This window comes from Aulonocara sp. 'chitande type north' Nkhata Bay, linkage group LG1 (genome assembly GCF_057382095.1).
Source record: "Aulonocara sp. 'chitande type north' Nkhata Bay isolate Kocher_YH1m ecotype deep benthic linkage group LG1, A_spYH_male_GT1.1, whole genome shotgun sequence".
Lineage (NCBI taxonomy): Eukaryota > Metazoa > Chordata > Actinopteri > Cichliformes > Cichlidae > Aulonocara > Aulonocara sp. 'chitande type north' Nkhata Bay.
Window position 1 is genome coordinate 2,536,115 of NC_141344.1, and position 18,546 is coordinate 2,554,660.

General features: G+C 44.2%; 1 protein-coding gene and 1 long non-coding RNA gene across 3 annotated transcripts; one reads left to right on the forward strand and one right to left on the reverse strand.

The window, feature by feature from the left end:
• Nucleotides 1-170: 170 nt before the first annotated feature.
• nqo1 (NAD(P)H dehydrogenase, quinone 1) lies at nucleotides 171-13,349 on the reverse strand. Its single transcript, XM_086290818.1, has 9 exons — nucleotides 13,233-13,349; nucleotides 11,750-11,868; nucleotides 10,716-11,540; nucleotides 10,572-10,639; nucleotides 7,392-7,559; nucleotides 6,137-6,267; nucleotides 4,251-4,364; nucleotides 3,869-3,970; nucleotides 171-897 (listed from the first exon to the last, which is right to left on the reverse strand). The coding sequence occupies exons 3-9, from the start codon at nucleotides 10,730-10,732 to the stop codon at nucleotides 538-540; spliced, it is 960 nt and encodes a 319-aa protein (XP_086146944.1). The 5' UTR covers nucleotides 10,733-11,540; nucleotides 11,750-11,868; nucleotides 13,233-13,349; the 3' UTR covers nucleotides 171-537.
• On the forward strand, nucleotides 10,689-12,083 carry LOC147338476 (uncharacterized). 2 transcript variants are annotated; one of them, XR_015128978.1, is made up of 4 exons: nucleotides 10,689-11,154; nucleotides 11,327-11,366; nucleotides 11,457-11,549; nucleotides 11,713-12,083. It is a non-coding gene; the product is annotated as an uncharacterized LOC147338476 (long non-coding RNA). The 2 variants fall into 2 exon arrangements; XR_015128976.1 differs by having other exon boundaries at nucleotides 11,327-11,549.
• Nucleotides 13,350-18,546: the final 5,197 nt, after the last annotated feature.

Genomic DNA, 18,546 nt, shown 5'->3' on the forward strand with positions numbered 1-18,546 from the left:
GAAAATACAAATAAAAGGTCAATAACTTATGCCCTGGGTATGGCGTCTTTTCTATACCCATTCAGCCCACGGACTTTATGTTTGACATTCCTGTTTTACAAAATAAATAAAAACCAAAGGCATGAATACTTCTGGGATTTTTAAAAACCTTTCCAAAAGCTGACTCACTAAAACAATATATTTAAAAAGCTGGCATTAAGTAATTCAGTTGTATAAAAGCAGGTGGGTGCAACTTAAAATGTTACGTTTAATGAAATCTGGTGAAATAAACTTTATTTGATTAGGATACATTCACTTTACATCAAGCATAATTTCTTTGATGTTTTTTTGGAATACATAAAACTTTTATTTCATACATTTCAGTTACACTTTCATCAAATGTATTGCTTCATGTTTATGACGACAGAATTTGTTTTAGAGTAAAAGCTTTTCTTTGTTCAGATATTCTAAAAAGAGAAATGCTCCAGCACCAAAGTAAGTGCTTTAATACAAAGTTTTATTCAAACTTCAGTAAACGTGTCTAAAACCACGCGTGAATTACACTGTACGAATGGAGCCACACGCCTTCTTCCCGTTGCCTCGTTCGTCTTCCGCTGTGGCCGCTCTGGTCTGGTTATCGGGCGGCAGCGGCTTCCCCAGGTGGTGTCCTGTGGAGATGCCGAGAGGCTGCGTCGCTAGTTCCTCCTTCACTTCCGGCCGAAGTAAGAATCCTCCCTGAAAGCTGAGGTCAAAGAGCTCACAGCGGGCAAAGGTCAAAGGATTTTCTGCAAGTAGTCCTTTGAGTCGAGTCCGCCACCCCTCGAGCATCGCGGCTCGTGCAGCTGGGGGACTGTGAGCCGGACTCCAGAAAATCTGAGGAGCCAGAACCTGAAATCCACAGAAGTGCAGAATCCCATTCTGGAAGAAACAAGAGCAGACAGAAGGGAGGAAGATGATTCCACAAGCATTCATCTTTGGGTTTGTTATGTGTTATTTGTGTAGCTTTCCGTCTTATGCCCTTCTTTATCAACTTTAATTGTGTTAGGGTTTTGTCTCTGTGCTCAGTCATTTCCTGTTTTATTTTGGTAGCTCTTTATTTCCTTGATTATTTTCACCTGTTTCTTGTTACCTAGCTGTTTTCACTCCAATCATTAACCGTCAGCTGTTGGCTTCCCAGACTTATCATCTGATGTTTGTTCTCATTCACTTCATGGATTTTCTGTTTTCTGGGTTCCTGCTTTGAGTCAGTTTTGTTTATATGTTTACCTTCAGCTTCTGTTATTTGATAAAAAGAGAGAAACAAAAGTCCCAAAAGAACTTTGAACTGCTGGTGGTACAGTGGGGCAAAAAAGTATTTAGTCAGCCACCGATTGTGCAAGTTCCCCCACCTAAAATGATGACAGAGGTCAGTAATTTGCACCAGAGGTACACTTCAACTGTGAGAGACAGAATGTGAAAAAAAAAAAAATCCATGAATCCACATGGTAGGATTTGTAAAGAATTTATTGGTAAATCAGGGTGGAAAATAAGTATTTGGTCAATAACAAAAATACAACTCAATACTTTGTAACATAACCTTTGTTGGCAATAACAGAGGTCAAACGTTTACTATAGGTCTTTACCAGGTTTGCACACACAGTAGCTGGTATTTTGGCCCATTCCTCCATGCAGATCTTCTCGAGAGCAGTGATGTTTTGGGGCTGTCGCCGAGCAACACGGACTTTCAACTCCCGCCACAGATTTTCTATGGGGTTGAGGTCTGGAGACTGGCTAGGCCACTCCAGGACTTTCAAATGCTTCTTACGGAGCCACTCCTTTGTTGCCCGGGCGGTGTGTTTTGGATCATTGTCGTGTTGGAAGACCCAGCCTCGCTTCATCTTCAAAGTTCTCACTGATGGAAGGAGGTTTTGGCTCAAAATCTCACGATACATGGCCCCATTCATTCTGTCCTTAACACGGATCAGTCGTCCTGTCCCCTTGGCAGAAAAACAGCCCCATAGCATGATGTTTCCACCCCCATGCTTCACAGTAGGTATGGTGTTCTTGGGATGCAACTCAGTATTCTTCTTCCTCCAAACACGACGAGTTGAGTTTATACCAAAAAGTTCTACTTTGGTTTCATCTGACCACATGACATTCTCCCAATCCTCTGCTGTATCATCCATGTGCTCTCTGGCAAACTTCAGACGGGCCTGGACATGCACTGGCTTCAGCAGCGGAACACGTCTGGCACTGCGGGATTTGATTCCCTGCCGTTGTAGTGTGTTACTGATGGTGACCTTTGTTACTTTGGTCCCAGCTCTCTGCAGGTCATTCACCAGGTCCCCCCGTGTGGTTCTGGGATCTTTGCTCACCGTTCTCATGATCATTTTGACCCCACGGGATGAGATCTTGCGTGGAGCCCCAGATCGAGGAGATTATCAGTGGTCTTGTATGTCTTCCATTTTCTGATGATTGCTCCCACAGTTGATTTTTTCACACCAAGCTGCTTGCCTATTGTAGATTCACTCTTCCCAGTCTGGTGCAGGTCTACAATACTTTTCCTGGTGTCCTTCGAAAGCTCTTTGGTCTTGGCCATGGCGGAGTTTGGAGTCTGACTGTTTGAGGCTGTGGACAGGTGTCTTTTATACAGATGATGAGTTCAAACAGGTGCCATTCATACAGGTAACGAGTGGGGGACAGAAAAGCTTCTTACAGAAGACGTTACAGGTCTGTGAGAGCCAGAGATTTTCCTTGTTTGAGGTGACCAAATACTTATTTTCCACCCTGATTTACCAATAAATTCTTTACAAATCCTACCATGTGGATTCATGGATTTTTTTTCACATTCTGTCTCTCACAGTTGAAGTGTACCTCTGGTGCAAATTACTGACCTCTGTCATCATTTTAAGTGGGGGAACTTGCACAATCGGTGGCTGACTAAATACTTTTTTGCCCCACTGTACCAGCAGCTCGGTGACTGGCTCTTATCTCCTTTTTATGTAATCACACCCACATCAGCAGTGTTGCTGCTTTTCAAAGACTCCTGATGCTCAGTTAAAGCTTCATATTTTTTTCCTTGGACTTTCCTACTGTAGCTTTGCATGAATTAGAGGCGTTCCTTTATCGTACCCTGGCCCCTCAGCAGTCAACAAATTATTTCTGTTCAGCTCCACGAGCCTGCCTGTCAGAGGAGGAGGGTGCATGTCTGTTTGTATCAGCTGATAACGGCGGTAAATGGGCCAACGGATGAGGACAAAGTCAGCTTTGAAACACTGGAGGAGCTTCAGTGGTTTATCACAGTTTTATCAGCCGAGACACTGAATCACATTTGTGCCTTTGTTTGTGCTGCAGCTTGTTAGGATCAGAATAAGATAATCCTCTGGGATAAAATATGGGCCTTCACTACGATAACCATACACATTGAAAAAAATGAGCTTTGAGGGCCAGGCCCGTCTCCCTGATGCTGTACCACATCCATGTGTGACTGAGAGGCTCCAGTGGATTTGATAAAATTGTGACATTTAATAACTCAGGAATGAAAACAACATCTGTCTCCAACAGGAACATCACAGCTATGATCGATTCCCATTAATCTGCCTCCAACAGGTTTCTGTATGTGAGATTAGGATTACAGTGGATCCTCTGAGTTTTTGTTACTCTTCTGCTGTTTGAAGTTTTGAATTCTTTTGTTTGATTTGTTGCAGCATCACTGAGTCTTTGATTTTCCTCCTAAGAACTTTCTGTTTTGTGTGTTCTGGTTCACGATGTTGCCTTAATGTTTTGACTTCTCATCTTACTGGATCTTACTGCATAGTTGTGCATGCCGATTAATTATATAATTTACTATGCTTGTAGTAAGTTGTGAATTCTTGGTCTTTGTTTTGAGTTTATTTCTCGGGTGTCTCACCTGCAGAGGCCACAGGGTGACGTTGATGTCCCCGTTGATGCCGTCAGGCTGAAACATCGTCGGAGCTGCTGCGGTCGTGAACGACAACATGGCTTTTTTATCCTTAGAGGAAATATAACATACAGTTGGATAACCAGACCAAAACACGTCCACAAAGAAAAGCTCTTTATTTTATCAACATCAAGTTTTCCAATAATTTTCAAACATATGTACAGAAATTCCTTTCTTGTCTTTTGCTTTTCATCTCTGAAACATGAGCGCATCACCTGACTGTCCCACTTAAATGTAGGTTAAATCGATAAATCCAGACTGATATTAATGGAGTTGGTTGTGTTATTTGTTGCATCCTTCTAATGATTTGGTGTTCTCTGCTGGAACGTACCTTGAATATCCCGTTATCGTACATCTTTTCCAGGGAGAAAGCGAAGCCCTGTGACAGCACTCTGTCTATCCAGCCCTTCATGACGGCGGGAAAACTGAACCAGTACAAAGGAAACTACAGAAGGAAAAAATAATGTTGTTATTAATACCATTCAGAGTTTTATTATTCTCAGTCATTTTCTAGTTCAACACTCTTTTACATCAAGCATTTCCAAAGACGCAAACATGCCTGTACTAAAAGCTGCAGTTCCCCTAATGTCCAGCAGAGGCAGAAGTGAGTCAGTCCCCATAGACTTCCAAACTTTACAACAGAAACAAACATGTTTACAGCCTGGTAGCTGGTCTCTGTACATGGAAGAATGTTTCTATAACCAGTGTTGGGAAGGTTACTTTTAAAATGTATTCCACTACAGATTACAGAATACATGCCCCAAAATGTATTTTGTAACGTATTCTGAATACTTTGGATTACTTTGTGGTGGAGGTAAGCATGGACGACACAGAGCTCTCAGTTCTCACTCCTTCTTTATTCCTCTCCAAAATCAACTGAACACATCGCGCCACAAAACACAGCAACACACTTCCTCAACACTGGGTGTGAGTGGAGCCCTCTAGTGGTCCACCACAACTTAATATATTATCAAGCAGTTTACAACTACATGAATGTGATTTATTACTATTACTGAAGGTCCGCGGCACTGAACCGTAGTAAAGGGACCTCTGGCTAATACGTCGGGTTCATGTCGGGCTCGTAGCCGAAAACTAACTTTACTTTGTTGTCTGGGTCAAGTTTGCTAGCGAGACACAGAGAGAGGCGTTGAAAGGCTGCTGCAACAAAACTTATTGTTTCGGAGGAAAACAGGAACACAGTGTACAGTCGAGTCTTAACAGCTTACTTACAACTGGGCTCGTCAGGCTCTCTTTTTGGCTGCAGTGGTTATTATTATATTTACATGCTTCCAGCTCCCGTTTCTGCTCCGTGACAGCTCGTACTTTTCATTTTTCTCCCTCCTCGCTCACAGACACATCACGGGTATGGCAGTCCATTCTCCCTGCAGCACGGACTACACTGCCCATGATGCTGCATTCTTTAGAGCCTGTAGCATTCTGCCTGTTAGCTTAGCACAACAACAACAACAAGGCCTCTCTCACCCAGGAAACACACAGTGGCAGAGAGAGCGTCACCCTGTAACCATGGCAACCGTAACGCTGCTGCCTGGAACAACAACATAGCTGTCAAACAAAACCCAAACAGTCCTGACCCGCGACAAAATGAAACAGGAAAATACCGCCGTGTAATCCCTTTATTTCAACAAGGTAAATGTATTCTGAATACCGAATAATTGTTCTGTTGGAGCCTTATGGAGTATTTTCAATGACCTCATGTGACCAAAAATATGGCTGCTGTGAGGTCACTGTACTAACAGACCGTCCGAGAAGGCGGAGCTCCAGGTTTGGAGAATTTTACTTGCAATAGAGATACGACAGCTACTGAGGAAGATGAATTTTATCACCCTGAAAATCTAAATCCTATTTAAATCTAAATTTATTTCTAAAACCACTTTACTTCATGTTGCTCAGATGGTGGTTTTATTAGTCTGTGTTCTGCTTCACTTTAAATATTCTGACCTTTCATGAATCCGCCTCAGGAATAATCTTTCAGAAGAACAACAACATTCCCGATGAGCAGGGCGATTTAAGGAGCTTGTTGAATTTAGAACACAGAAGCTGAACATTACAAACCATTAAAAATGGAACCGATCTCTGTATTCTCAGGATAATCCAGGATGTGGGCTCACTTGTGTTCGTGGGCACGATGGAGAGGTTACTCATCATGAAATGGGAAGTTGTGACACTCAATAACTGCAGCTTTTAGTGACCTCTGACCTGGAAGATGATGAGCTCGGCCTCTGTTACTTTGCGCTGCTCAGCTACGATGTCTTCGCTGAGACGGCCCTCCATCCCGGCGTGCAGGGTCTCTTCTCCGTACTGGAAATGCTCAGAGTTCCTCACATCACCTGAACACAACACGCTCAGTCAGAATCTCACTGGGAGGTTTTATCGGTTCACTTTAATTGGGTGTTTTCAACCCAGAGGCACCCTTTCTATATAAAACAAACCTTTGACTTAAGCTGAGAGTTATTTCACTGATACCCATCAAAGGCCATAATTTATTAACAAGTGTGATGCTTGTGAGGGGAGATAGTCCAGTGTGCAAAAAACTGATCAGCAGCATTTTTTAAAAACTTTCTGTAGAAACTATAACAAAAGCTGTAGCGGCTGGAAAAAGGCAAATCTCACATAGTCCCTGAAACATCCCTTCAGGTCAGCATCTAAGGTCTGAGTGCAAAGCTGAGGCAGCAGAGCTGTTTGTTGGGTAGCTTCAAAGTGTTTGATGAGGTGATGAAGGCAAGGTTAGCAAGAGTCACGTGGCATGCCTTCATCCATCAGTCCAATCATTAAAAGTTCTGATGATAGTTCAGGGCGCACAGGAGCTGTTTTTCACCGGGAGACGTGTCTTAAAGTTTCAGCTTCCTCTTTGGTGTCCACTGCACACAGAAGTTGTGTCACCATGTGGAGCTGAGGGGCATTTCAGCTCAGAGCATGCCCCGTCTGAGCACTACAGCATCAAAGAGCAGACTACAGCAGACAAAGAAATGATTAGCCTGCGAATCAGACCAAGGTATGTTTCATTCACTTTAAATATTTACACAGATTTGAAGGTGAGGATTTAAAGGTGAGGTGATGGGCCACAAACTGAGAGACACACAGAGAGCAGCATTAAAGCTCGAGTTGGTGTTTTGCCAGGATTTGCTGACAATGAGAAAGATGAAGCTCGGCTCAAAACGTGCCCAAAGACACAAAACAACAAAGAATAAATATGTCAGATGAATGCAGACGAAGCACAAAAAAGGCCAAAAACTGACTGACAGATGCAACGTGAGCTCAGAGAGACACGCCTGCAGTCATCTCTGTCTCGCAGCATCTGAAGTCATAAAGTTTAAATGTACAAATATGATGAGCTCCTGCACTCTGCTCTGATTTAAAAAAAAAACGGTGAAAAAAACTGTAAAGCACTGATGATGAAACAAGCAATAATGTGTGTGTGTGTGTGTTCCCCGTGTGGGGGGGGGGGGGTCACCGATGATGTCATCCCGCGTGGCACTGGCTTTGAAGTTCATGGCGTACAGGTCAGACACGACAACCTCGTATCCCTGCAGCTTCAGCTCCTGCAGCGCCACGTCTCGAGCCGCCGCGTTGAACGAAGCCGGACTCTGGTGGGCGTAAACGATCAGAGCTGTCTTCTGAGCTGACACACACACACACACACACACACACACACACACACACACACAGACACACACACACAGACACACACACAGACACACACACACACAGACACACACACACACACACAGACACACACACACACACAGACACACACAGACACACAGACACACACACAGACAGACACACACAGACACACAGACACACACACAGACAGACACACAGAGACACACACACACACACAGACAGACAGACACACACAGACACACACACACACAGACACACAGACAGACACACAGAGACACACACACACACACAGACAGACAGACACACACACACACACACACACACACACACACACACACACACACACACAGACACACACACACACACACACACAGACACACACACACACACACACACACACAGACACACAGACACACACACACACAGACACACAGACAGACACACAGAGACAGACAGACACACACAGACACACACACACACACACACACACACACACACACACACACAGACACACAGAGACACACACACACACACACACACACACACACACACACACAGAGCTGTTAAACCTTGAAATCAAGTTTGATGACTTTCTTTGTCGTGTTGCTCAAAATATGAAAACTGGAACAAACTAGTGAAAAAAATGAAAAGAGTTCAAATTTAAATCTGGATGTTTATCAGAAACATTTCCTCTTTAACAGTAAACACAGACGTACAGCTCGTCCGACACAATCGAGCTTTAAATAGTGTTTCTAAATACAAAAGACAGGAAGCAGAAAATCCTGTAAATAACCTTCAGAAGGTGAAACTAGAAACGTTAAAGTCACAGCAGGCTGACCGCAGGATTTCACAGTGCTTTCTGTTATTATAAATTCCTCCTGGTCCATCTGGATGTAAGAACAAAAACACATTCCTTTGTTTTGTTTTTAGCTTATTTTTTTATTTCATGCACAGCTTCAGAAGTCCGAGAGAATAAAAAAGAAACAGGAAGCCTCCAGTTTAGTTTTTCCTTCCACTTTAACCAATAAGCAAATGTGAGAACACCAGAGGTGGGACCAAGTCATTGTTTTGCAAGTCTCAAGTAAGTCTCAAGTCTTTATCCTCAAGTCTCAAGTCAAGTCTCAAGTAATGTCAGGCAAGTCAGAGTCGAGTCTCAAGTCACTGGTGTAAAAGTCCGAGTCAAGTCACAAGTCTGGAATTTTGAATTTCAAGTCCTTTCCAGTCTTTAAAAAAAACACACGAAAAAAGCATGTTGCAGTTATGCTAAATGTAAATATTAGACCATGTAATTTTAAAATCTGTGTTTTTCTCAACACATGACAAAATAGTGAACTTAGAAAATATACACAAATTGTGAAATTGCACCTCTTTAAAATGCAGCTCAATTAAACCTAGCTCCAAGAATAATTTTCACCGACAGTTCTGAGATAAGCTGCATGTTATTCTTGGATGCGGTTGTAGGACCGGCCTTAAAATCGCATGACAAAAATATCATACATATTAAAAAAAACTGTATCACCAACGTAGCCTGGACAACATTTGCTAGTTAGATGAAGTCAGCTATCTCATCGTAGCATATTTATATGCATATTTATAATCATACGGTTCTTGGAGTGAGTGCATACACTCATGAAGTTTAGTAACTTCCGGTCACTGCAACAAGCCCAGGTACAGTTTACCGCCGGATGGGTGCAGGACCTTGAAATGCACCGTGTAGAACGAAAGACCATCGTACGTATCATAAGTTTACCAGTCTCACAAATTGTCGTCATAAATACACATTCCTTAACAGTTTATTAATAGGACCTTTGAGCTCAACGGTAATTAGTCAGTAGTGGAAATAATTTCTGGTACCCATCACAGAAATGTAGCAGTGACAACAATATTGTATGCTGTAATCGTACTGGACAATTAGTGATACAAAACAACTGTTTTATCCTGTGAATAAAAGTATATGTTTTTGTCAATGTACCATAATAACAGAAGCGAAACGCAATATTGTGTCAGGACAATTCACTATTTATGCACAATAAACAAAGGAGCATAGCGCGACCATTTCTGTTCAGCGCCAGACTTGCTTGTAACCTATATCACCAATTATGTTAAGAAAAATGACGCATTAACTACAACAGCAGACTGACCTGTGTGGAAATGCTTGGAGCAGATTAACCTGTGAGCTGGAGGGTTCTGGGACGTTATATTTGATCTTTGAATGGCTGCAATCCAGGCCACCCGTCGCGTCTTTGTTACTTTGGAAACATGGCTGAACAATTTCTCTTCAACGACGTAATCCGATAACAACCGATCTCTTTACCCGTCGGCTTCCCGTGGCTGTCATGCGACCGGCTATTGCAGTTAATAATACAACAGCTTCTTGACATTTTTGTGTTTCTTTTTATCGCTGTGTAACTGATTTTAATTGAAAGCCTGCGTGCGCTAGTACCGCTTGCCACGAGTTCCCAGAATCCTTTGCGGTTCTACCCGTGAATGACGTCACATTTTCAATCTCTATATAATATGCGTGTTAAATTTTATATTTGGGGTAAAATATCAAGTCTTTTCAAGTAAACCGGTTCAAGTCCAATTCAAGTCCCAAGTCATTGGTGTAAAAGTCCAAGTCAAGTCACAAGTCTTAGAACATTTTTTCAAGTCAAGTCTAAAGTCATAAAATTAATGACTCGAGTCTGACTCGAGTCCAAGTCATGTGACTCGAGTCCACACCTCTGGAGAACACCCAGTGTGGGGTGTATTAATTCATTACGCTATTTCACATTCCTGCAGTGATCCATTATCCAAACCTGAAAATCTTTCTTACTTTGAGGTCACTGTTTTTACAGTTCTGAGAGCAAACTTTATGAAAAAAATTACAAATACTTGGAAATATAAAGAAAGACATAAACCTGAGGTTTGTTTGGGAGCTGTGTGGATGCACACGGTCTGCCCACAGGACGCTCAGCAGTTTATAGATTTATTTCTCAGATTTTTACCAATGAGCGCAGACACTTACCCATGCTGCGTCTGCTGGACCCGTCGGCACAGGAGACCGGCTTCGCGGAGCTTCTTATAGGCCCACGGCTTTGTTAGCGTGACAAACAGGGTTAGATCAGATGTCAGGATAGAACAAACCTGTCTGAGAGTCATAACAACATACCGTGGGGGGCGGGGCATGTTGTCAGAGTGCAGGGCCGGTTCAGCGGGGTGAACGGACTCTCATGACTGACAGCAGAGTGGACTTTCACATAGTTCACGGATGATTACAAAATCACATAATGGAGACATGATTAAGAATATGAGGCCTTTTTTATTTTGATTTTGATCTCACTCAGTCCACAGGACTAATCTTTAATCAGCCAGCCAAGCAAAAAATAAAACGACAAAAAAAAAGATTAAGTGGAAGCAAAAAATTATAATGATAAAGTCCAAAAACAGACTGGACATGAAAACAGCCAACGCCAGCCAGGAAACCACAGGAACACCAAGAACAGGAAGACCTCACACAAAGAAAAAGGAAAAGGAAACCTGCAGCGAGCAGCAACGCGACACAGCGTGACAGGAGCAGGCGGGAAATCAGCTGATACTGAGGGACAACGGTGAGGCTTTCTTACTCAGCTAACATCATGCTCGTAAGCTGTCAGTACGAACCACGGCAGTGAGAAACAGGTTCTAATAGCATTATTATCCCTTTGATCTAAAAGGGCAAAGGTCAGAGGTCAAAGTCTGATCAGGATCCACTGAAAGCTTTTCCACCTATCATGTTTACAGACACTCAAACGCTACAAAAACCATAATGTCCTTGGCTGAGGTGAGTGGGAATCAACGAAGAAACCCAAAAACCATCGAGATTCACTGCTTAAAGGTTCAGTAGGCACCAAGTTTAAGTCACTTCCATCAGACAGGCACCGGGACCAGGACCGGGACCGGGACCAGGACCAGGACCAGGACCGGGACCAGAATGAGGACCGAGACCTGTAAACAGCTTTGTAAAGTGAGACATGTTTAGAGGCAATCCCAAGAAAACATCTTTCACCCCTGAGGTTGTGTGCTGCAGCTAAACTTAGAGACGGTCAGTTTATCTGTGTGTGTGTGTGTGTGTGTGTGCGTGTGTGTTTATCTGTGTGTGTGTGTGTGTGTGTATGTCATGGTACAAGAGAGTGTCTTGAAGCTTCTATCAGACGCTGGTCATACCTGGAAAGCTCATCTGTAACCATCGTTCTCCTCCTGGACTCCCTTGGAACTCTGGATTGGATCTCCTGCTACTCCCACTGCTCTCACCTTGCCCGGACACTCGAGCGTGAATCTGAGTCCTGATTGGATAAGGCACAGACAGGAAGGAAAAAGTGATGATTATTAGTACAAATGGAAGAAGGTGATGGACTTGGATAAGTTTAGCTTCTTCCTACTCCTTTTTGAATATGTTACCATATTAATTATGACTATTCTGTTCTCCTTATGTTTTACTTTGATTTTTTTTTTCATTTTCTTTCTGTATTTTTTTTTAAAGAAAAGAAAGGCGTACAATTCCAGCTCCAAATAAATTCAAGATGTATGCGAGTTGTGTTTCTGTAAAATATTCAGCGTGTCTACATTAACCCGTCTTTTCCATATCTATCAGATGTGACCTTTATCTGAATGATCCTGAGGTGGATTCCCGACACGCTACTCGCACGCTACAGTTCAGGCTCAGCAGGCTGCACTATCATAGGAATGCTGCCTGCACACCTGTGTCACCTGCTGTTCACCTGATTAGACCTTCAGATAAGAGTGTGCTTTACATGCTGATGTGCAAACTGTGAATGCAGCTCTTCCAGGAATGAAGCGCAGCAGTGCTGCATGCCTTTCAAACACACAACCAGATGGTGCAGTCTGCTCTTCTGCACCAGTGAAACATCACAGTTTGATCCAGTGTGAACAGCAGCCAGTTGTTCAGCTGGTGCTGAACTTGTTCTCTGGGTTAAAAACATCACCGCTGCTGCTGCTGGATCTCTGAGCACCTCAATGCTTCTGGACTCAAACCTGTAACTCCATCTCATTCACACGGAGTGAGCTCTGGGGCTATGAGGTACACGCTGAAGTGCCAAAACCTGCAGTTCCTCTAACGTCCAGCAGAGGCTTCAGCAGTGACTCCCCCTTCATAGGAACCCTACAGGGCGGGGGGTTTAGATTCACCAGTGTGGGTCAGCTGAAGGGAAATGGCAGTTCTGGTGAAAGTTGAGACGATGAAAGTGTATTCACGCCGTGTCTGTGCTACCTCTGTCAGCCGTGACCTCGAACCGAGCCGGGGCCTTTCAGTGTAAGTTTTGCATGTTCTCCCTGCGCCTGCAGGTTTCCCTCCACAGTCTAAAGACTCACGCGTTGGTTTGATTCTATGCTGGCCATGTGACCTGCTGTATGAGCGTGCGGTCAGAGCGCCACATGCAGTTCAAAGTGCTCCCATTGGTCAGTAAGAGGTCATAAGATTAGAAATGCAGCTGAGCTGTGGATGTTTCTCTGATGAGGCAGAGAAGACCGTGTGTAACTGTGCTAATGTTGTTTTAATAAAATATATTTACATTCATAATAACATACATGTTATTATGTCCTGTGTGTCTAATCGAACACAGGACAAACTCCGCACAGTAAAAAAGTCTGAAGGACTTTCATGCACTTATTTTAGTCCCTGGTGTCTCACCTGAGTTCCATCCACGGTTAATCAGCAGAAGGTTCTTGAGGCCAGCGCTGTCCTCCACTCTCCACCAGTTTGTCAGCTACGTTCTGGTGGTAACTAGGTCTTCATGTACCTTGTTTTTGTGATTTAGTCCTTGTGTTTAATCTTGTTTCCCTGTTCCTTAGTTAGTGGTCACATCTCCAGACCCATCCACTGCTGAAGCTTCTATCGGACGCTGGTCATACCTGGAAAGATGGGGTGGAGCCACCACAGGAACCCACACTGTGCATCACTGCAGTGTTCGTGTGTTCAGCTGCTGATGCAGAAAATGTAGAATTGCTTTAATATTTGAATCCAGGGGCGGGTCCAAACTTTTAGGGGGGCTCAGTTTCCAATCATACTGTCACGCGTGCCTTGTAATTAATATTAATGATTCAACTGGAAAACGTCACAATGTTACGTTCCAAAGCCACCTAATGTGTTGGATGACCTACTGTAGTGTCTAAGAATAATTCAGAGGGAATAATCAGAGATTTCAATCTAATCCACCGTTTTAGGGCGGAGCCTGTAGTTATCAAACCCGAGGCAAAAACTCAGCCCCCGAGGCCTGGAGTTCGACACCTGTGTGCTGGAGGGTGTAGGGAGCCACAGCCCTGTCCCCCAGGGCATGAAGCATGCATGGAGGAGATCCAGGCCCAAGGAGTGCGAGAGCCCAAGGAGGACCACCGGAGGGGCATCTGTGCCACCCACCTGGGAAGCTGAGGAGAGCCCCAGACGAGGAGTCAGCCAGCAGCCACGGAGCAGAAGCCAGACGGGGCTGCAGTGGCGTGCCCGTGGGCTCCGCCAGCTGTGCCAGAGTGTTATTGTAACATGTTATTGTTAATACTATTAATGGTTGTTTTTAGGGGTGCTCTGATGGAACTAGTCTATGTTTGAATCTCGCTCCGCTCCTCAGACCTCAGAGTCCGAAGAGACACTCAAATATTTAGAAAAATCACAGGGCTTTGCTGACAGTGGTGAACAAACACATGGAATCAATTATTCAGGGGGAGGGGCATCCGAATTACAGTCTTATTGCACCACAACAGTTTATAGTTTCAAGCAGGTCCAAAACCAAAAGCCAGATTCTAAGCCAAGCTGACAGCTGAAGTAAGGCCAATATCAGCCCAAAGTCAAGCCTACCTGCAGCCCTACCTGTCCAGGGTGTGCCCCACCCCTCACTCAGTGATAGCCAGGCAAGCAAACATGGCGATTTTTAGAGGACGCCCAGTATGGTGTCCAGTGTTTGAAGCCAGTGCAGAGCCGAGGTTTGAGCTTTTTGGCTCTTATCATTTTATTTTTTTTCCTGGGATCGTAAAAAGCATTTTAATACTTGGAATAGTTTAACACAGAGAGCTGCCCAGAAGGGCGATTTTATCACAGTGGAAGTAAAACAGCCAAAGCAAAAGGGAATTCATGACGATGTTCTCAAATGTGTTTTGTTGCTGGTTCGGTGAGTTTCGGTTGGAGTGATGAAACCTGCAGCTTCCGAATCTCAGATGTGGGCTTTCAGCACAGACGGCGTGTCCGTGTCCACTTTGTGTTTACATGTTTTAAAGGAATCTGTTTACCTGCTTGCTAATCGTTTGGTGGTTGTTGAAATGGTTTTGTGGGCTTTTAGCTGAGATGCTGATGTTTCTGTGGACAACACACGTATCTGTATTTAAATAGCAGATGTGGCGATACATCCTGTAGTGGCGAATTTCTGTCCCAAGCTTCGAAAAAATAATTCTTCCACTTCTTAATGTGAGCTGTTCAGATTTATTTCTGACTCGTACATACAAACAAAAGATGTCACGGTCAAAAAACTATTTGCTGCTACAGCGCACACTTCCATTGCCGTCCTGGCTCACTCTAACCTGCTACAACACATGCGCTGTAATGTTTTCTTACCCGACACAAATTAAACACGCAGCATTTATTCTCTAACAACATATCATACAAAATTAAACATGTAACAATAACTGAAACAGTATCAAAAATATTTCTCTACAGATTGGCTCTAACATTTCCAGCCCCCTAATTGGAGGGCGTGAAGACTGACAATTAGCGAACACTTACAAAAGAGCCAAATAACATTAACACTTCCTGTATCACACATGGTCATTCAAATTATCTTTCACAAAACCTGTAACCGATCAGAACATATACTGTATTTTCTCATTCCAAGTTACATGACATTCTCACAGATCAAGCATAGCTTGTCAATGGGTCTTTCTAAGGTGTTAGTCTTTGTCTTGATGATCACACGCCGCACCAGACCCTTAGCATCTGGAATGACACGAAGAACTCTCCCCAACATCCACGAGCTTCTTGGCGCTGACTCGTCGACCACCATTACAATGTCCCCCACAGTTACATTTCTTCTGACCTGAGTCCACTTTTGACGCTCTTGAAGCATAGGCAAATACTCGCGCACCCACCTCTTCCAAAACAAGTCAGCAAGATATTGCACTTGCTTCCAACGGCGGCGGGAGTATGAGTCTTCCTTTCTGAAAAGTCCAGGAGGCAAACCCGGCTTTTTCTTCATTAGTAGCAAGTGGTTAGGCGTCAGTGGTTCCAGGTCTGTTGGATCATCTGTTACTGTAGTCAGCGGTCTGTCATTTAGTACTGACTCCACTTCACACATTAGTGTCAGTAAACCTTCATCATTGACCAACTGTTCCTTCAGTATAGACCTCAGGACCTTCCTCACGGTTCTGATCTGCCTTTCCCATATCCCTCCAAAGTGAGAACCAGCGGGTGGGTTAAATACCCACTGGATTCCCTTTTGCATGAGACAATCTAGAATCTTTGACTGATTCCACTCTTGAATGGCTTCGCGTAACTCCCGTTCAGCAGCAACTAGGTTGGTGCCATTATCTGAACGCATGACAGATACCTGACCTCTTCTACACACAAAGCGTCTGATGGCGTTCAGACATGAATCAGTGTCCAAAGTGTGCGCGATTTCAATGTGCACTGCTCTTGTTGTAAGGCAGGTAAACACCACACCATACCTTTTTACTGTGCTGTGGCCATGCTTCACATTAAACGGTCCAAAGTAATCCACCCCAACATTAGAAAAGGGGGGTTCATCAGGTAGAAGCCTATCCTCTGGCAAATCTGCCATCTTCTGTTCCAGTGGTTTGCCTCTAGTTTTCCTGCAGATTACGCACCTTGACAGAAACTTCCTCACTTCTGAGTTAGCGGATGGAATCCAATACTTCTGTCGCAGCCGTGAAAGCATATACAGTCTTCCACAGTGCCCAATCTTCTCATGTATATCCTGCAAGATCAGTGTGGTGATATGTGAGCCCTTTGGGATAATGACTGGGTGCTTCACATGTTCTGGCATCCCAGCAGCTGCGAGGCGACCACCAACTCTCAAAACTCCGTCCTGCATCACGGGATCAAGTTTCCTCAAGTGACTAGTCTTTGTCACACACTTGCCTTTCTTTAACATGGTGATCTCTTCTTGGAATTGTTGACTTTGACAGAACTTGATGATCTCTGTCTCAGCTTGCACCAGATCTTTCAGGGTAAGTGTTGTCTGCATTGATTCGTTGTCTTGTTCTTTCTGTTTAACGTACGTCTCTTTCCTTTTTTCACATCGTCGTAGCAGTAAGTCTTTGAGTTTGATCATCCATGCCACAGCTCTCTTCACTCAATGCCAGCTGGAATAGTGATTGATCAGCTTGTTCAACGTGTGAACATTCTCAGCTGCATTTGTGAGATGTACCATGGTTGCATGCCTCACTTCGCTGTCATCTTTATCAATCCTTTCCTTGTCAGGTCTTTCTGGCCACTGTCTTTCTGGGGTTTTCAGGAAAGCTGGGCCGTGGAACCAGCTTAGATTCTTCATGAGCTTAGATGGTGCAAGCCCTCTGGATGCACAATCAGCTGGATTGATTGCTGTACCAACGTACCTCCACTGCTGGGGATTTGTTAGCTCTCTAATGACCGCAACGCGATTGGCCACGAATGTCTTGAAGCGAAGGTTTTCATTTTCAATATACTTCAACACAGTTGTGCTGTCAGTCCAGAATGTAGATTCAAGAAGATTCATCTGAAGCTCCGTTCTTAACATTTTGTCTGTCTTTGCAGCAACCATAGCTGCAGTCAACTCTATTCGCGGAATAGTGGTTTGCTTCAGGGGCGCCACACGGGATTTTCCCATCATTAACGTACAGTGAACCCGTCCGTCATTGCTGGTCATCCTCAAGTATGATGCTGTTCCATATCCACTTTCGCTCCCATCAGAAAAATGGTGGAGCTGTGCTGTTGCGACAGGACCGAAGTCCAATGGTCTCACACACCTGGGTACGGTTACCTCTGACAGCTGGCACAGCTCTTGTAACCACTTGTTCCACTTATGACTGAGCTGTTCTGGGATCTCATCATCCCAAGCAAGACCCTCCCTGCATAACTGCTGCAAGATCACTTTTGCAGGGAGAGTTCCTGGGGAAAGGAATCCCAGTGGGTCGTAGATGGAGCTGGTGACGGAAAGTATTCCACGTCTCGTCACAGGTCTTTCTTTGATGTTAATCCTGAACTTGAATGCGTCAGACTCAGGGCACCATAGAACTCCTAAAGCACGTTCCATAGGCAGCAGGTCATGGTTCAAGTTCAGGTCTCTGACATCTTTGGCTCTCTCATGCTCAGGGATGAATGAGAGCAAGGCACGACTGTTGCTTGTCCATTTCGTTAGGTGAAATCCTCCACCAGAACACAATTCAGTGAGGTCTGTGTATAACTCCATACCTTGAGTTTCCGTGGCAACAGACTTCAAGCAGTCGTCAACATAAAAATTTTCCAGAACTGTGCTTACAGCTTCAGGTGATGATTTGCTGCGGTTCTCCTCTGCTGTTCTTCGCAGTGCATAGTTGGCACAACTGGGAGAAGAAGTCGCACCGAAGATATGCACCATCATCCTGTACTCAGCAATGTCTCGATTGAGGTCCCCTGCTGGCCACCACAGAAAGCGCTGCAGGTCAGCATCGTCATCCGGGACACACACCTGATGGTACATTGCTTCAATATCTGCTGTAAAGGCTATAGACTCTTGCCTGAACCGTGTCAGCACTCCGATCAATGAGTTTGTTAAATCTGGCCCTTGTAGAAGTTCACTATTCAGTGAAACTCCTTGGTAGCTGGCAGCGCAGTCAAAGACCACCCTCAGCTTCTTTTTTTGTGGATGGTATACCCCATGGTGGGGAATATACCACTGTTTTCCATCCTTGCGGTTTAACTGTGTTGTTGGAACCTCAACGGCATATCCCTTGCTCAACATGTCACTCATGAAGGCAGTGTATTCTTC

What these genes read in the sequence shown, in the direction of transcription:
- nqo1 (XM_086290818.1), bottom strand. An exon ending in CACGCGGGATGACATCATCG is followed by an intron (nt 6,268 to 7,391) that starts GTGACCCCCCCC and finishes TGTTGTGTTCAG; the next exon opens with GTGATGTGAGGAACTCTGAG. An exon ending in ACGATAACGGGATATTCAAG is followed by an intron (nt 3,971 to 4,250) that starts GTACGTTCCAGC and finishes ATTTCCTCTAAG; the next exon opens with GATAAAAAAGCCATGTTGTC.